This window comes from Serinus canaria, chromosome 3 (genome assembly GCF_022539315.1).
Source record: "Serinus canaria isolate serCan28SL12 chromosome 3, serCan2020, whole genome shotgun sequence".
Taxonomy (NCBI): Eukaryota; Metazoa; Chordata; class Aves; order Passeriformes; family Fringillidae; genus Serinus; species Serinus canaria.
The window spans coordinates 36,427,798-36,443,374 of record NC_066316.1 but is presented as its reverse complement, the minus strand read 5'-3'; the positions used below and the strand labels follow the sequence as shown (position 1 = coordinate 36,443,374).

At 37.1% G+C, this 15,577-nt stretch overlaps 1 protein-coding gene across 1 annotated transcript in view; it reads right to left on the bottom strand.

The window, feature by feature from the left end:
* SMYD3 (SET and MYND domain containing 3) overlaps nucleotides 1-15,577 on the bottom strand; it is a 380,180-nt gene that overhangs the window by 57,928 nt on the left and 306,675 nt on the right. Inside the window, exon 8 of the mRNA XM_050973100.1 lies at nucleotides 10,465-10,575. Within this exon, the coding sequence (XP_050829057.1) occupies nucleotides 10,465-10,575 (111 nt within the window). The remainder of the gene's footprint in view (nucleotides 1-10,464; nucleotides 10,576-15,577) is intronic.

The window sequence follows — 15,577 nt, the reverse complement described above, 5'->3', positions numbered from 1 at the left end:
AATATTTCTCAGGGCCTTTATTTACTGTCTGGATAGCTGTAGGAGCTCTGCATGCATGCAGCTGGCTCCTGTTGACTGCCAGTGTTAGAAGTATTTATGTGCCTCAGCATTTAATGGTGATGGGCCAAGGTCACTCAAAGGAAGGAGAGGCAGCCTCCACCACAAAACCTGTACTGAAAATTAGACATCTTGACTTACCTAAAAACAACTGCTCATGGGACCTGATGCAAGAACATGATTTGGTGTTACATCATCTACACTGGATTTCCAGTTTTCCAAAACACTCCACAGTACCAGTAATCTGTGTTCTGATAAGTACTCTCCTTTGAGAACTTCACTCATTGCTTGAGAACAGACAAACTGTCCTAAAATATTTCTCCCAATCAGATGGATGAGTGCTGCCCTTCCAAAAAGCTACCTCAACACTTTCTTTGTAACATTTCTTTTGCAGGTCAGGGTTTGTGGCAAGGGAGAAGCAGCTTACTTCATATGGACCCTCACCCTCATTAACCAAATCCAGAGTAGTAGCTACAGAACCTCACAGTATCTCTCTCCAAAATGTCTAGAGATTGAAACTACTGTATTATTAGATAGTAGCTGGAATCACATCTAAAGCACTCAAAGCTCAGAAGGATTTCTTTTGTGCATGGGAATGATGCAAGCTTTACATAAAACTGTACACTTGAAATACTTTGAGAGTAAAAATTTTGTTTTCTAGATATTGTCAAAGGAAATGCAGAAGCTTTATTTTATATCCAGCACTAAGACAAAGATTCATACCATAATCAATATGATGCAGCAACAAGTTTTTCTTAATGAGGGTGTTCAGATAAATCTTGGGCACAATTGTGATACACTGTTTTACTACAATCCCCAGTTCAAACCACTGCTGATGGTATAATCAACATCTTCCATACAATACACTGAGCAATCCCATGGAAAACAGCAGAACATCCTGCAGTGGGTCAAAAAAATTGCACAATCCTCTGCTGTAACTCTCGTGGCTGGAGTACAGACAGCCTTCTAAAGCCTGCTGGCTTCTACACACACAAAAGTTTCTCTTCATGTCTCAGAATAGAGCTCACAAATACAAAATTTATAACTACAGCTTAGTTACTGCATTGTTGTGACATGAATTAAATTATGGCAAGAAGCTGATATGGCACATTGCTTATCACAGCAATTTTTCAAGCCAAAGCATTTAGTCTGCAGTTTTACAGTCTCAAAAGTTATAGGCTTCCTTGTTATTCAAATGAGCTCATTCTTGCTTTAATACACCTCAGAGAATATTAGTTAAGGACTGGAAATGATTTAGGCACTGAGGATGATTCTGTCTTTCTCAACCTATGGTGCTTCCCACAAATTCAGCCAGAACCTCAATTTTGAATTATTACACTGTCAAAAAGCAATTAGAATGAAGTCATGATACCTGATGACCTTGCCACACAGTTCTAAATCAGTCAATCAATATTTGAAAAATAAAATTTGGCTTGCAAAGGGTGCTTAAGAGCTTAGAGGCAGCTGGCAGGAAAGCAGGAAAGACAGCTCTCTTAATTTAAATAAGCCTAGAGTGAAAGATACACTTTCACAACGTGGCATGGGAAATAGCAATGTGAGTCTTTGTGGTAAGTTCCATACTGAGATATACTAAAGAATAACTCATCTTTTTTAAATTTACTCATATAATGGGCATTTCAGCATCTAATTTATGAAGGGAGATATGAAATAGTGCTTCACATTACCTAACAGAGGTCACAAAACAAAAAGCAGCAAAAGGAAACAACCCCCAGCATGTACTGGATGTGGAACACATTGTTCATGAAATAGGAAAATCTTTTAAACTGTCCTTGCATGTTCCATGCATGGACCTTTGCACACACCTATGCATACAATACTGCTTTTCCCATTCCGACCTGTGTTTGTCCAGTGTAGGTACATGCCCACTTCACCCCAAAAAGCAATCACAGTGAAATGGACCAGAGAATATTCTGTTCTTCCAAGAGAGGGAATGGTTTAGTTCACAGATTTAATGATGGGTAGATTACCAGATAAAAATCAGGACCTCTGGATTAAACTGTTCCCAGACTTTTTAAAGCCATAACTGACCCATATAAGGTAAAACCATGGTGACACTTATGGGCTCAATGCGCACAAACCTGCTTAACACAACCAGCCATTATTCCTCTCCTCTGATTGGAATTTTCAGCAAACTAGGACAACAGGCTCTGCAATGAAACTAATCTTTACCAAGCAATTACACCTCCTGTATTTGCAGTAATTATTTCTAGTGATTTCTGGGCATTGTATGGACAGTAAGTGATCTCAGAAAAAAATACACTGTAAGAAAGGAAAGATTTATCAGGACAATTTTTTTTGGCTAAGAAAAACGAAACAAAAGACAAATTGCTGAGCAACATTAAGTATATAGTATACAATGAGGATGGCATTAAGAACCAGAAATTTGGAGTATGCAGAAAGCATATTTAGAATCTGAAGAGAAAGACACATAATGCACTGATATGAAGGAGAATCATAAGAACATAGTAGATAACATTTATTCAGAATGGAAAAGGTTCCCATGGACTAGTATTGGGTGATGTCTTCAAGGCAATATCTTCAAGAAGGAATGAGTTAAAAACAAAAAAAACTTTAGCTGAAATTACTTAAAGATGTCATATTAAAAAAAAAATATCAATGAGATAATAAAATTGTGTCCTATTTTAAGTAACTTTCAAATTTGCTGATAAACAGTAGACTACTTTTCCACCTTTTTTTTTCCTCCATGTTGGTGTGATTTCAGATTGTTTGTTGACTTTAATGTTGCTATTATTTATAAAATCTGCAGTATCAGAATCACAGCTACATTGTTTTTCAGGGTTTTAGACTGCACAGAGTAAAAAGAATATTTAACCTAAAAGCTGAGAGTCTAAGAATAGACAAACCAATAAAATGGAAGGATCAAAATGTACAGCATGCCCATAAAGGCTGACTTTATGGTTAGCCCATATAATTTTGCTGTCCTAGTTTGGGTTTTCAAAGGTAAATGATAAATTGCTTTGCTGTCAGAAAGGATTTTGCTTACATCCAGAGAACCAATGAAAAAAGATATTTCCAATCACTTTCTTCGATTTTTTTCTTTAAAATTCATAGCTCATTAAAATATACACTTGGAAAGAAAAAAGATCCAAGCTCCTATTTTTACTTGATTTGGAACAGGAATCTAGAAGAAAGATTCAGTGCACATCCTGGACTTGCCTGAATCTCACCCATCACCTGAAGCACTAAGAGAGTTGTGGGGCTCCCTTAGCCCGTAGGGTCTGCTCTAGCAGCTAGGAAAAAATGTCATGCTGGCTCTGATGTAGATATTATTTTGTCCAAAGTGGATGACCTTCAACCAGAGAGATTCTTGTATCCAGAAAATCAAAACTCATTCAGTCCAGAAATCTGCAGTTTAAAGTTGCCACATCCTTTTTGTTTTTTTAATGACTTATGGGATCTGAATTGAAACCTATCATATTTCAATCAAATTACCTAATTAATGGCATTTTAAAAGATCCAACACACTGCAAAATAGAAAAATGTGACTGATAAACAGATCAAGAAAAAGCATCCAAAATCAAGATTATTCCCTAAGGTACTACTGTTATTAGAAACCACCTTGACAGGCTGAAACACATAAGATTTTATAGGAGCTCCAGCAAAAGAGAATTCAGAGATTCAAGTTCAGAAATGACTGGCTTGCATACATATTTAGGGGAAAAAAGTCTCTCCAAAACCATTGCAGGAAAAAGTGTTTGGTAAGTGATTTTTATGACCTAGTCTTATATTTAAATGACTGCTGTTTCTCTCTGAATATTCTATGTTTATTTTAGATTGCTAATCCACAGTGAGACTTTTCTTATTTCTGCTTGTCATTCAGCAGAAACCAAACAGTGACTGCTGTAGGAATGACAACATCTGAAAAAAAGAAAAATTCCTACCATTAATATCTAGCTCTAACACTCCCAAGGAAGCTGGACATCCAGAAAGGACAGATCCAGAAGGATCCAGGCACTTAAATGTAGCTGCAACAGTCTAAAAAAGTGTTGAGAATGCCCTCTCTTCCTTTGGTAAAAAAAGTGTTTCTCCTCATAACATCTGCCAGAAGATTTAAGTTTTCTATTAGATGGATGGATCCGAAAAGAATGAGATTCTGCTCCACTGGGATGAGCAGAAAGCCAGACTCCCAGGAGGGTGCCAGACTCCCAACTTCAATGTTTGCTTTAAATTTGAACTCAGTGGACCAAACCAATTCAGGTTGCCCTATTAAGGATCTCCTGACAAGGCAGAGAATTTACATACATCTTTCAACTCATGTCTATTTATAAGAACAGCCAGATCTTTTCCATGACCTTGACAACCCAAGTGAGCTCCAGCTGGATGCTGCCAAGTGGTGACCAGAGCACACTGAGGCAGTCCCCAAGCAACTGGGATAGGCAAGCTGTCATGGAAAAATGATCACAGTGCATTTGCCACTGTCTTTGGAACTGCACTTTAGAGGGAAAAAAATTACAATGCTGAAAGATGGAAGGAGCCTCAGAAGTCATGTAAGAAATGCTAAGAAGCTGAAGACATGATGGCTTTGTTAATGAACAAGAGATCCCAGAAATTAGAAGCAGCTGCCTTGTTTTTTACTGTTATTTTTGGCACTAGAATAAGAAAAGCCCTCTGTCCTTGGCTGTTTGGAAATCCATCCCAAGAGGGTAGGATCCTCTGAAAGAAAGAGTGTTAGTCTGACTGCTGGATTTCAGGAATGAATCCAGGGTTTACATCACTACCAAATGCCTTGCCAGAGGGAAGAAATAGCCAGCCACCTATGGAGAGAAACAGCATTGTGTCCCAGCAGGCTCCAGTTACTGCCACTGACTTTTGTAGGCACTGGTTACATTGACATGGGGCTGGAAGAGTAGGTGGGTGAAACATGACTGATCTCCTGTAGTTTGCTTCAAAGGCAATTCTAGTGGCAAAACAGTAAAAAAGACAAGGAATAAAAAATTTCTACAATTAAGTATTGCAAATTCTGTATTTTGATAGAAAATTAATTAAACAGGATTCTATTGGAACAAAATCCTGATAATTTTTTAACACACTGCTTGGTACTTAACAAGTTTTTAGAATCATGACTAGAGAAACAGATGCTTCTAGTTTTGTCTTTGCTTTGATCAAAGGGTTTAATGTTCAGTTAGCTGTATAAAGAGACCTGTTTCCAACAATCCTTGCTTCGCAGGCTTCATCTTCAGAATTAATTTGGAGGTCTATCTTTCATATCGTACTTGGGAAACTTAGTGAGAATGTAAATGTCTAGATATAAATAAATATTAGGAAAACTGGGACACAAACTTATGGAACTTCACAATTCAGCAATTTTAAAGGCACTTCTTAACATATAATTTTGTGTTTCTTGTGTCCTAAATATATGATCCCTGAGGGAGGGTGACATTTTTGTACTCACACCAGTAAAGTGATCTTGCATGAAGCTTATACATCCTAATTAAAAACAACAATCAATAATAATACTCTTCATCTAACAACACCTCTGTAATTTAAGCACATATTCTTCAAAGGTATTGCTGAGAACAAACATTAGGATCAAAGTTGAAAATGTTGTATAATGTACCTTTGGTCATATTCAGGAAATCTGGGGACAAATCAACCACAGACATATGCTGCAGCAACTGATTTGATCAATTTACTTACATTTGATGAAGTTCAAAACTACAGTTGTTTTGCTCCCTCTGCTAGAAAAACAACATCAAAACTTCAGGTTCAGGAACTTATTTGGGGGGTGTGGGTTTATAACAGAGCTGGTGGATTTATGTAATAACAGGTAAAGAACTGCAGGTGGTGTTTTTATGTAGAGGTTGATGGCTTGGTTGCTGTTCAGGTGACCTGATTTTGAGAGCCCTTGAGCTGGAAAATGGACTTGTGATGCTTCCTACCAAAATTCAGGCTGCAGTATAAGTAGGTACTTTTTGCAAAGCAAAAGAAATTATTAAAGGAACAACATGCTTACTGGCATTATGCTGTTATTAACTTTGGCAACTCTCAGACACTGGCCAAATATAAAAATGATTCAGAGTCAAGTCCATTGCTTTTGACCTTGTAATAAATAAAAGCTTTCCAAAAACCAAGCTAGACTAAAATATTAAATCCCGGCTCCAAAAGAGAAACCTGACTCAAAACAAAACCATTCTATAAGCACAAATGTCCCTGAAATCCTTGGCTGAAGATGAACAACATGAACAATTCTCTGGCTCATGATGTGGAAAAAACTGTTCTTCATTTAAAATGTTTGTCATCAGTGTAAACCCATCTTTAATTATAATTAATGGAAGGGGCTTTTATGTGCTGGAATATGTTGCCTAGAGTTCAGCCTGGCACACATTCCTGAATTACAGTGGAGATTGATCTTAAAATGGAGCAAAGAATGATGTGTAAAGCTGTCAAAGATACAATGAACTGAAGACAATACAGTAGCTATAACTTAAAGTATTGACAGAGAGGAAGTATTCTATGAGTGATTTTTAGGAAGACATCGATTTTTCCCCTCTTTTAGTTCCAGATTTGTTTTCTCTAACTTTGGACAAAAGTCTTGTTTAGATTTGTAGTTAGTGCCATTTAATTTCTCCGAACCACCAAAATGTTCACCTCAATCTTGTCTTAACCAGCTTACAGTGGTGTATTTGTACTTGCAAGGCTGCTTGACCAGCTGCTAGAAGACACTGGCCAGCATCATAGTAATTCCTTAGAATTAAAATGCAGCTCACATTGAGGCTCAGGCACAAAATTATTTAAGATTCCCAGCTCAGCTATTGCCACTGTTTGCTTCTATGTTTTCTCATCCTTGATAGCAGCTATACACCTAGATTATTCTGTGACTGTGTTCACAGCTGGAGAGGAAGATAAAGAACTACTACTGTATAGCAAAGATTCACTTTGGAGTCCTTTCACCTGCAGTGACCAGTGAGGAACATTCCCTCTCATTTTGCATGCAGTGCCACTGTGACTGCTGAGCCATGGAACCCTTCCCTTGGTCTGGTGAGTGCCAGTGTGCATCAGTTGATGCTAAACTTCAGTAACTTTGGCTTCAGCAAGAGTGCCTGGGGTTGGGCTGCAGCCCCTTTCATGACACTGAAAATGTAGGCTTTGCCTGTCTCTAATATCTGCGATATTAGAATCTCAGATCCTGACAATTGTGCAAGGGAGCTGTGTTCATCTAGGCAGTGTTGGAACTGCACTCTGGTTATCCATGTCAGCTAGCACAGAAATGTCACCGTGTCAGTCTGGATTTTGTGTTTATATATATTTCATGGAGCAGCATAATTTTTCTCATCAAATTTTATCTGTCTAAAGAGTGGGCAATTTACTTCAAGGCATTCCTTTAACCTCTTTTATCCATTCCAATTTTCATGGATTTCTACTGAAGACAGTATGAATGAGCTACTTGTCTTTGCTCTTTGTATGAGGGAGGCACAAAGCACACAAATAAACCCCAAACTATTCTGCTACAAGGAATTATTCTCATTTTAAAAAATCCATCACATAAAGCTAAAATACCTTAGAAAATACAGCACCTTTATTCATTATCCTTTGGGCACCAGAATATTCAGCAGAAGTATAAATTACGTATAAATTATCTTCTTCCTGCATTTTTAGAGACTGAACAAACCACAGCTTCACAGAACATTCACAAAAATGATCCCCAATACAGTCTGATCTGTTTTCTAGTCAAAAACCTGTTGAGCTCCAATTGAAATGGTGGCTTCCTACCAATTATGAAAAAAAAAGGGTTGGATCTTAGAAAACACAAAAGTTGGTCTTGAATAAAACAAACTTCCCAAGGTCACTTGCAGTCTAGTAGTTGACTTGAGAACAGAAACATGGTACCATCTTCCTTTTTCACTCAGGCATTTAACACTAAATGAACAAGCCTTTAAAAATACAGCAGGAAACATAAATTTCATTGATAATTATCTTGCCAAGTGTTTTTATAAATATGAATAAATAAGGATGCATGTAACTAAGTACAAATAAACATAAGGTTTATGGGCTCTTCGTATAAACTTGTCACATATATTTCACAGGGGATTTGCAGGATCACTTTCAAAATATCACAAAAGATGTAGAATAAAAGCTACAGTACAAATCACTTGACTTAAAACTTTATTATAAATTGATGTGTGCATCTTGAGAGCTTTCACTAGTCCCTAGTATGTGATCACAAGCACACTCAACAAGACTGGAGTAACACAAGCTCTAGAAGTGTTTTCTGTGTCTATAAATGTGGTTTCAAAAAGGGTTCTAGCTTTTTGGATGAGATGACTGCAACTGAAAAAAATCCCCAATACACAAGAACTTACTTGAATTGATAAAGCATTTCTGGAATTTGCATTTTTACCTATAAGAAAGATACATGAGATGAATTGCTGTTGACTAAACGATCTTTTTTTCTGCAAAACAATGTTGCAATATGGGAATTTACTTTTAGCTGACTATATTGATTTACAATATTGACTCTACCATTCTTGATGATCCAAAGTTACAGCTGTGCCTATTCTATTAACAAAGATTTTGCTTTTTAAAAATTTTCTAAGATGACTTGGAAATTTGTCTCAGGGATATTTCAGAAGGGATGTTTTGAATGATTTTATCAATTTTAAGCATCTAACTCTAAACCCAGAATTTCCAAAAATATTATCTCCTGCTGTACCTGCAGTGTTACATGACTCTCAGCTTACTGGCAATGACTAAGATAAATGGGAAAAAAACCCCAAGCAAACTAGTCATGTAGAGATTTTACAAATTCAGTTGTCACAGAGAAATGGAACACAGTACTACGAGGACTGCTGCAGATAACATTTAACACTCTAAACTGAAACTGAGGATAAAGATGTGCTCTTCATAGACATTAACAGACCTAGCTGCCATGATGCTTCTAGACTTTCACAGACCCTCTTAACGTGGTAGCAACCAGACAACCACAGAATTTCAGAATGCGGTCACAAAGAGCTTTCCAAACATGTCACAGTGTCATTCCCAGGGAAATTTTGTGAAAGGGCAAAACAAAGATCTATAGATTATGAACACAAATTAAAATATTATTTCAAAAAGAAAAAGATCATGAATTAATTTTAACCTATGTATGAGAGTACTGCTTTCATTAATATATGCACTTATAATTTCACTACAGTATTTTTTGATGTTATATGTTGATTCTTACAATGACACATACACCAGCCTGGAGATATTATTTCCTAAAACGTTCCACATGCTGAATGGTCTTTACACCACTTGCCTACCCTTTGACAAACTGTTAAGTGATCCTTGAAGACTCTTTAGCCTGCTTATTTTTCTTAATCATCATTGCATCTGTGAGGATGCCATTTACCTAAAACTAATGAAAAATTTCATGGCACTTGAGTGACCATCTTTAAAAGAAAGATAAAAAGAGGTCTTCACTTCACTGCCTCTGAGTAGAATTGCAGCAGCTTTTATCAGGCACAGAATGCCAACACAGACAGGAAGTAATTTAGCATTATGTCATAAGCCTGAAATTTTCTGTGTTCTCTTTTTTGAACTGCCTACTGATGAATCAAAGCATATGTTGTACTTTAAACTTTGGGGGTTTCTTTTTCTGGTTTTTTTTTTTCTGCGCAGCTATTATTTCACAAACCATATTATGCTCCTTGGAATTAAATTTTCATCAATACCTTGCTTACTGTTTCTAATCTTACAGGAACACATTTAGCTATGACAGGGGACTCACTTCAAACAGGCATTTGTGAAAATAAGAACAACTCTACATATAACAAAAGAGGCTAAGTGCATAAAAACTGCTATGAAGCCAGCCTCATTTTGCCCATTCCATTTAATCTCTCATCAGCCTCTGAGACAAATTTTGTGTGCCAAGGTTGTATAAATATGAAGCAAATCAGAATATAATCAAATGAGGCTAGGCTGAACCCTAGTAAGTGATCATATTGAACAAAAGTTTATCTACCACAGCCACTGACCTGCTACTCCAAGAACTTGTGATGTAAGTGAGCATAAAAACTACAAAGTCACCCAAGGATGTTCACCATTCTCTCTAACAACTGCTCAACAAGCTTGGTAGTTCTTGAAAATTACTGATGCAGGTGTTTGGCAAAATTAATTCAACATTGCTTTGAGGATAAGCACAACCTTCCTGTAGTATCAGACAAGTGGCTTCAGTTGAAGTTCCAAGATTACTCTTTTGAATAAAAAAAGTGCCAACACTTCCTGCTTGTCTTTCACAGCAACAAAAACACGCAAAGAGGGCAGAGGCAATTTTCTCCCCTCTACTGGCCATTCATTTGTAGCAAAAGATAAGTATTATGATAAGGAAGGAAAGCTGCTGACAGGCTTTGAAAATTCACTGGCAAGGAATTTCTTCTCCCAGCCTACCTTCTCTTGATTCTGGCAGAGTGGACAATCACATTCGAAGCAATACTGGCGCAGCAGCTGCTTCTGGCGTTCCCTGGTAGGCATCAGTGATTCAACGTAGCTGATGGTGAGCTGCATGCAGAACATTAAGAAAAAAGAGTTGGAATATTTTACAAAATATCCATTCTCTGTGTATATATTAGCAGAGGCAACATTTTTTTGGATAAAACATTTTTCCCAGCATAAAATAAAATGCTAACAGATTATTTTCTAGAAGAAATTGACTACTTTTACAGAAGGCGAGAAAAAGAGAAAGATAATTTCCATGGAAGAATACTTTTTCACATTTCAAGATCAATATTGTTTGAAATTATTAATTCCACCCAGAATTATCAATATTTCAACTTTTAATCCTTTTTTGTAGAAAAAGGAAGGATAGCAAAGAAGCTATGCATAAAGTATCTGAATCCCTTGTACATTAAATCTCATTTTCTGTCTAGCTCCAAAGCTTAAGTGTGTATTTATCACAGCTGTTATACAATATCCAACTATCTCCAAATTTTTTTTCTCAGGGAAGCCCCTACTTTCTTGCAAATATATGTTTGAGCCTGTGGATAATTCCTCTTATTCCATACCCATTTCCAGTATGTCTGTGATGTTTCCCTTGTGACCAAGGAAGCACAAAAGCATTGCAGTCTTAAGTTGTTGAAACTACTGACAAGAAGATTTATTAAAATGATAAAAGAAAATTTGTGCCTAAATTTGTGCCATTTTTCAACTTCTTACACTGTACAGAGTGAATTCCAATGAGCTACAGAGAAGTCTGTAGTTTGTTCACTTTGATGCCTGCCAGAAAGAATTTTACAGGACTAACCATTCGTAGAGTTCTTGAAGTGTTTAAAGTGCTTCAGAGGCACAAACTAATGATAAGGAAAAGGATATAACAAAAAACCAGCTCAGTTCAGACCAGTGTACAGTCACATGTTATTCAGTGATTACACTATACGCCCAACACACTTTGAAACACTCCAGAGGGGTCAGAGCTGGAAAAAAATCAGGTCACATTATTTCATCCTGAGCCTAGATACTTCAAATAATTGGGAGAATTTTCACACGGTTTTCAGTTGAATCATGAGAGTCCATTCAAAGAAATTACAGGAAAACCTGACCAATTTTAGTAATCACTACGAAATCCATTGTCAGAACCTGCATTTTTGCAAATTAGTGGGCATTCTAATTGAATGAGCAATTAACAAGCAACTAAAACAATGCCTGCATTTTTTTTTTTTCATTTATCATTGCAGTGAAATTTGAATACATATTGAAGGAGAACTGTGTTAAAAGAAGTCTACTGAAATGGCAAAGTCAAGCATTTAAAATAAATATGGCCTCACAATTGAAGATTAATAGTATAATTAATGAAAGAGACAAATTAAAATTCCACAATTAATCAAAAGTTAGCAAGTGTGAGAACTTTGTTAGGTTTAGAATTCTAGATAATGTTGTTCTGTCTCAGCTTGTGCATGTCTGAGCCAAGAGAGGATTAGTTTCACCATACTGGCTTACAGCAGAACAGTCTGTACTAATATTTTACATGGGAGCCTTACGCTTCCTTCTGATCTTTCTGCAGTGAATGGATGGAAATTGTGCTGCTTATTTATTTTCCATCCTTTCTTCCAAGCTTTTTCTCTTCTGCTCCATTATCTCCAATGTCCCTCTAATTCTGTCTCTTCTCTACCCCTCAACATATTATTTTCCTGTCTTATTCTCAACACTTGATTATCTAAACCTGTTTCCTAGCCATAAATTCTAGCTCCTTGCATAGCCACTTTTGGTACCATGAGTCTCAGATCTGTCCTTTAGCCTTATCCTTCACCTTTCCCCACTGTGTTCCCTTGCTTTCCCAAGTTAACAGTCCTTCTTGCCCACTCTGATTTCTCAAACCTCTTCAGTGACCCCAACAACTTTGTCCTCACTTCTTTCCACATGTGGTCTTAATCTGCATCCTCCTTGGTGTGGTAAGAAAGATCTGTCTCCCTTCCTTCCCACAAAGCATTTTCCATCCAAGCTGCAGTCCTAACCATCATCCTTCAGACATTCAAAAACCAATTTCCCTCTCCCATCAAAAGCCTCCCAATCTTCATGTCTCCTTGCAACTCACAAGTGTTTTCTGTCAAAATCACTTTACACACTGGCTGTTCCCTGTCTCTTGTCCTCTGCATAAACATCTCTGGTTTTGACTCATGTCCTACTGGACTTTGGGTTCAGGTGGCATCCAACAGTAAAAAGGATTTAACCAAGTTCAGACACAGTGCAAGACAGTAGGAATCCTGGAATCTTCTGGGAAAAAAATAATGTGAGATTAGTCTACTCTTTGCCAAAATATTTAAGACAATGGTTTAAGCCCTGTCATTACTATTGAAAGCATCATTAGTCAGGGTTTAGTTATAATACTGCAAAATAAACACAGTGCCAACACCAAATATACCTCACCTATCCAGCCTACAGGCTTCATCCCTTTCTCTCTTTATATTTTTGGTTTCCACCCCCTCCCCCCTTTTTCATTTATATTGCAGAAACCTTGGGGGTAGGAAGAAGTTAAAAAAACCCATTTATTTTTCAGAGGTTGCCAAACAGTTGTGGATATGAAGAGTCACGTACCAACATGCTCTGGATTAAAACATATGGCTGGGCAGAAAGAGGAGAGGCTTCATCACATTTATCTCTCTTTTTAGCATTTTAACGACTTAGGGTCTCTCTTGCCCAAGTTCAAATTCCCAGCCCTGCCAGCAGAAATCCATAAGGGAAAAAAAATGTTTGTAGCTGGGAGACTGAGTGGTAAAACATAACTAGAATATTTAGAAACATGATCAACCTGACAGTGACTGAGTCTATACTAAAAATTTAATTGTTTAAAACCAAAATTTCTGTATTCAAGTCTATCTTCTGTCCTTGCTTTAATTTTGGATCACTTCATTAGATTCAAGGCTCATTTAACTTGTACATATTTAGGAAATATGCCCATTTATCAAAGGTTGTCTTAATGGTATTTGCATGTGGGATGTATGCTACTAATTAAAACATTACTTCAACTGACCAAAGCTTGCCTCTTTATTGCATGGTTTATAAAGAATGCAATAAATCTCTTCCCCCCAAACTGGAGAATATATATTAAAAACATTTATGAAGGCAAGGAATTATTTAACAGCCATGTGACTTATTGACTCTTAAGACTCTCCCCTTAGAAATACTGCACTGTCTGAGCCCTGCTTCTTGCTCTGACACAGGAATTCTTTAATCATAGATATGGTGGTTAGTTTCTCATGTTCCTCATCTGCCAACTGAGGTAGACACAATTTTCCAGTACTGCCACGATGCAGTGGACTTAATTTATGAGGAGTTTTGTTGTTGTTGTTGGGTTTTTGTTTGGTTTTTGTTTGGTTGGTTTTTTGGGGTTTTTTGTTGTTTATTTTTTTTTTTTTTTGTAACAGAATATAAGCCACAAAATTTCTAGACAGAAAATTCTGTAAAAATTTAAAATCAAGTATTTCAATGCTAGTGGAAAAGGAACAAAAAGGGAATATTCTTGGTTGTGCAGTCATGGGTCTCAGAATCTTAGGGAGGGTTGTGTACAGAAATCTGGTCCTGAGACAGAGTTACAGAAGTGCTTAACAGTCTGCACTCTTTCTGTTTTGGCATATAAGATCAAAAGGCCTTCTGCAAGGGTGCAAAACCTGCACAACTTCTAATTCAAGGAAAATTTTTTTCTAAAATCTTAAATGAGACAAAATGTAATGTGTCAAGCATACACAGATAGAAAACTTCTCACAGAAATACAGTAACAAAACCACTATATAAATTGGTTGAAATCTATCATGAAAATAGATTTATTTGCTCATCTGAAATCATTATTTGTTTTCAGTATTTAAAAAAAATGTTGCTCTGTAAGGTACAGTCAGTTATATGATATTCTGAAGAAAGATACAAATTTGCTCTAACTGATCTCTGAAGCTGGTGAGAAGCAAAGCACCCATTTTGGAGCAGAACTGCACCTCAGCTAATCCATTCTGTCTCCCAGCAAGACTAATTGCTTTGAGAGGAGAGAGAGGAGAGGAGGTGAAATCATCTCGTGTCTTCCTGCAAAACACCAGGTAGACTCAGCAACTAACAAAAAGTCAATTGAAATTATAGCACACATCTTGATGTGTGAAGCACACGTGTTATAGCACACATCTTGCTGTTTGAAGTGGTTACTTAAGGGTAAGGAAATGATGAAGACCTCTTAAGAGTAGGCTGCTTGTCTTTTTGACAAATCTAGCTGATAGGCTGCTTTCCCAGTAAAGGAGCCCTCAGAATCTCTAGACATATAATTTTTGCTTTTCTTTATAATTCTTCCCCATATCTCACCTTTCTTTGCAGCATTTAAATTTCATTTTTGCGAAGAGCTGCAAGTAGAGGAAATCTTTGTGTGTTGTCAAATTAACATCATCTAAAGTTACAAAAACTGTAATAGTCAACATTACAGAGGAGTTGTGGGGCTCCTTCCCTAGCAGAGTTCAAGGCTGGGTTGGATGGAGCTCTGAGCAACCTGGTCTAGTGAAAGGTGCCTCTGCCCACAGCAAGGGACCAGACAATCTCTGAGGTCCCTTCCAACTCTAAACATTCTGTAATTCTGTCATTATCTTGAAGAGCCACAAGGTGTTATAACGAGTTCTGAGATTCTGGAATCAAAGTTCAGAATGCTGAGATGACCACAATGGCCAGTCATCTCAGCTCCCCAGGTCTCTGCTTTCCCTGCAATAAGAGGTGGTCAACAACTCCCTAGTGTGAGTAAACTGCTGCAGTGTGCTCTGACAGAATGTGCAAAAATGTATTCCTGTATGGATGGAATAGTCCTCCTCTACTGAGCTTGACTTGCTACCTAGCTTCTTATTTCTGATAAATCTTAGTGCTTAATTTCTCTGACTTATTTTATAGATGATCTCATGCTGTCTGCATCTAGTGTAAGTTTGAACAGGATAAGAGAAAATTTCTAGTGATTATAATTTTCTTGTTGCTTCATGACTTGAAATAATGTTCATCTTACCATCTCAGAGCACCCAATTTATTCAGAAAACCCAATCAGTTTCCTCCC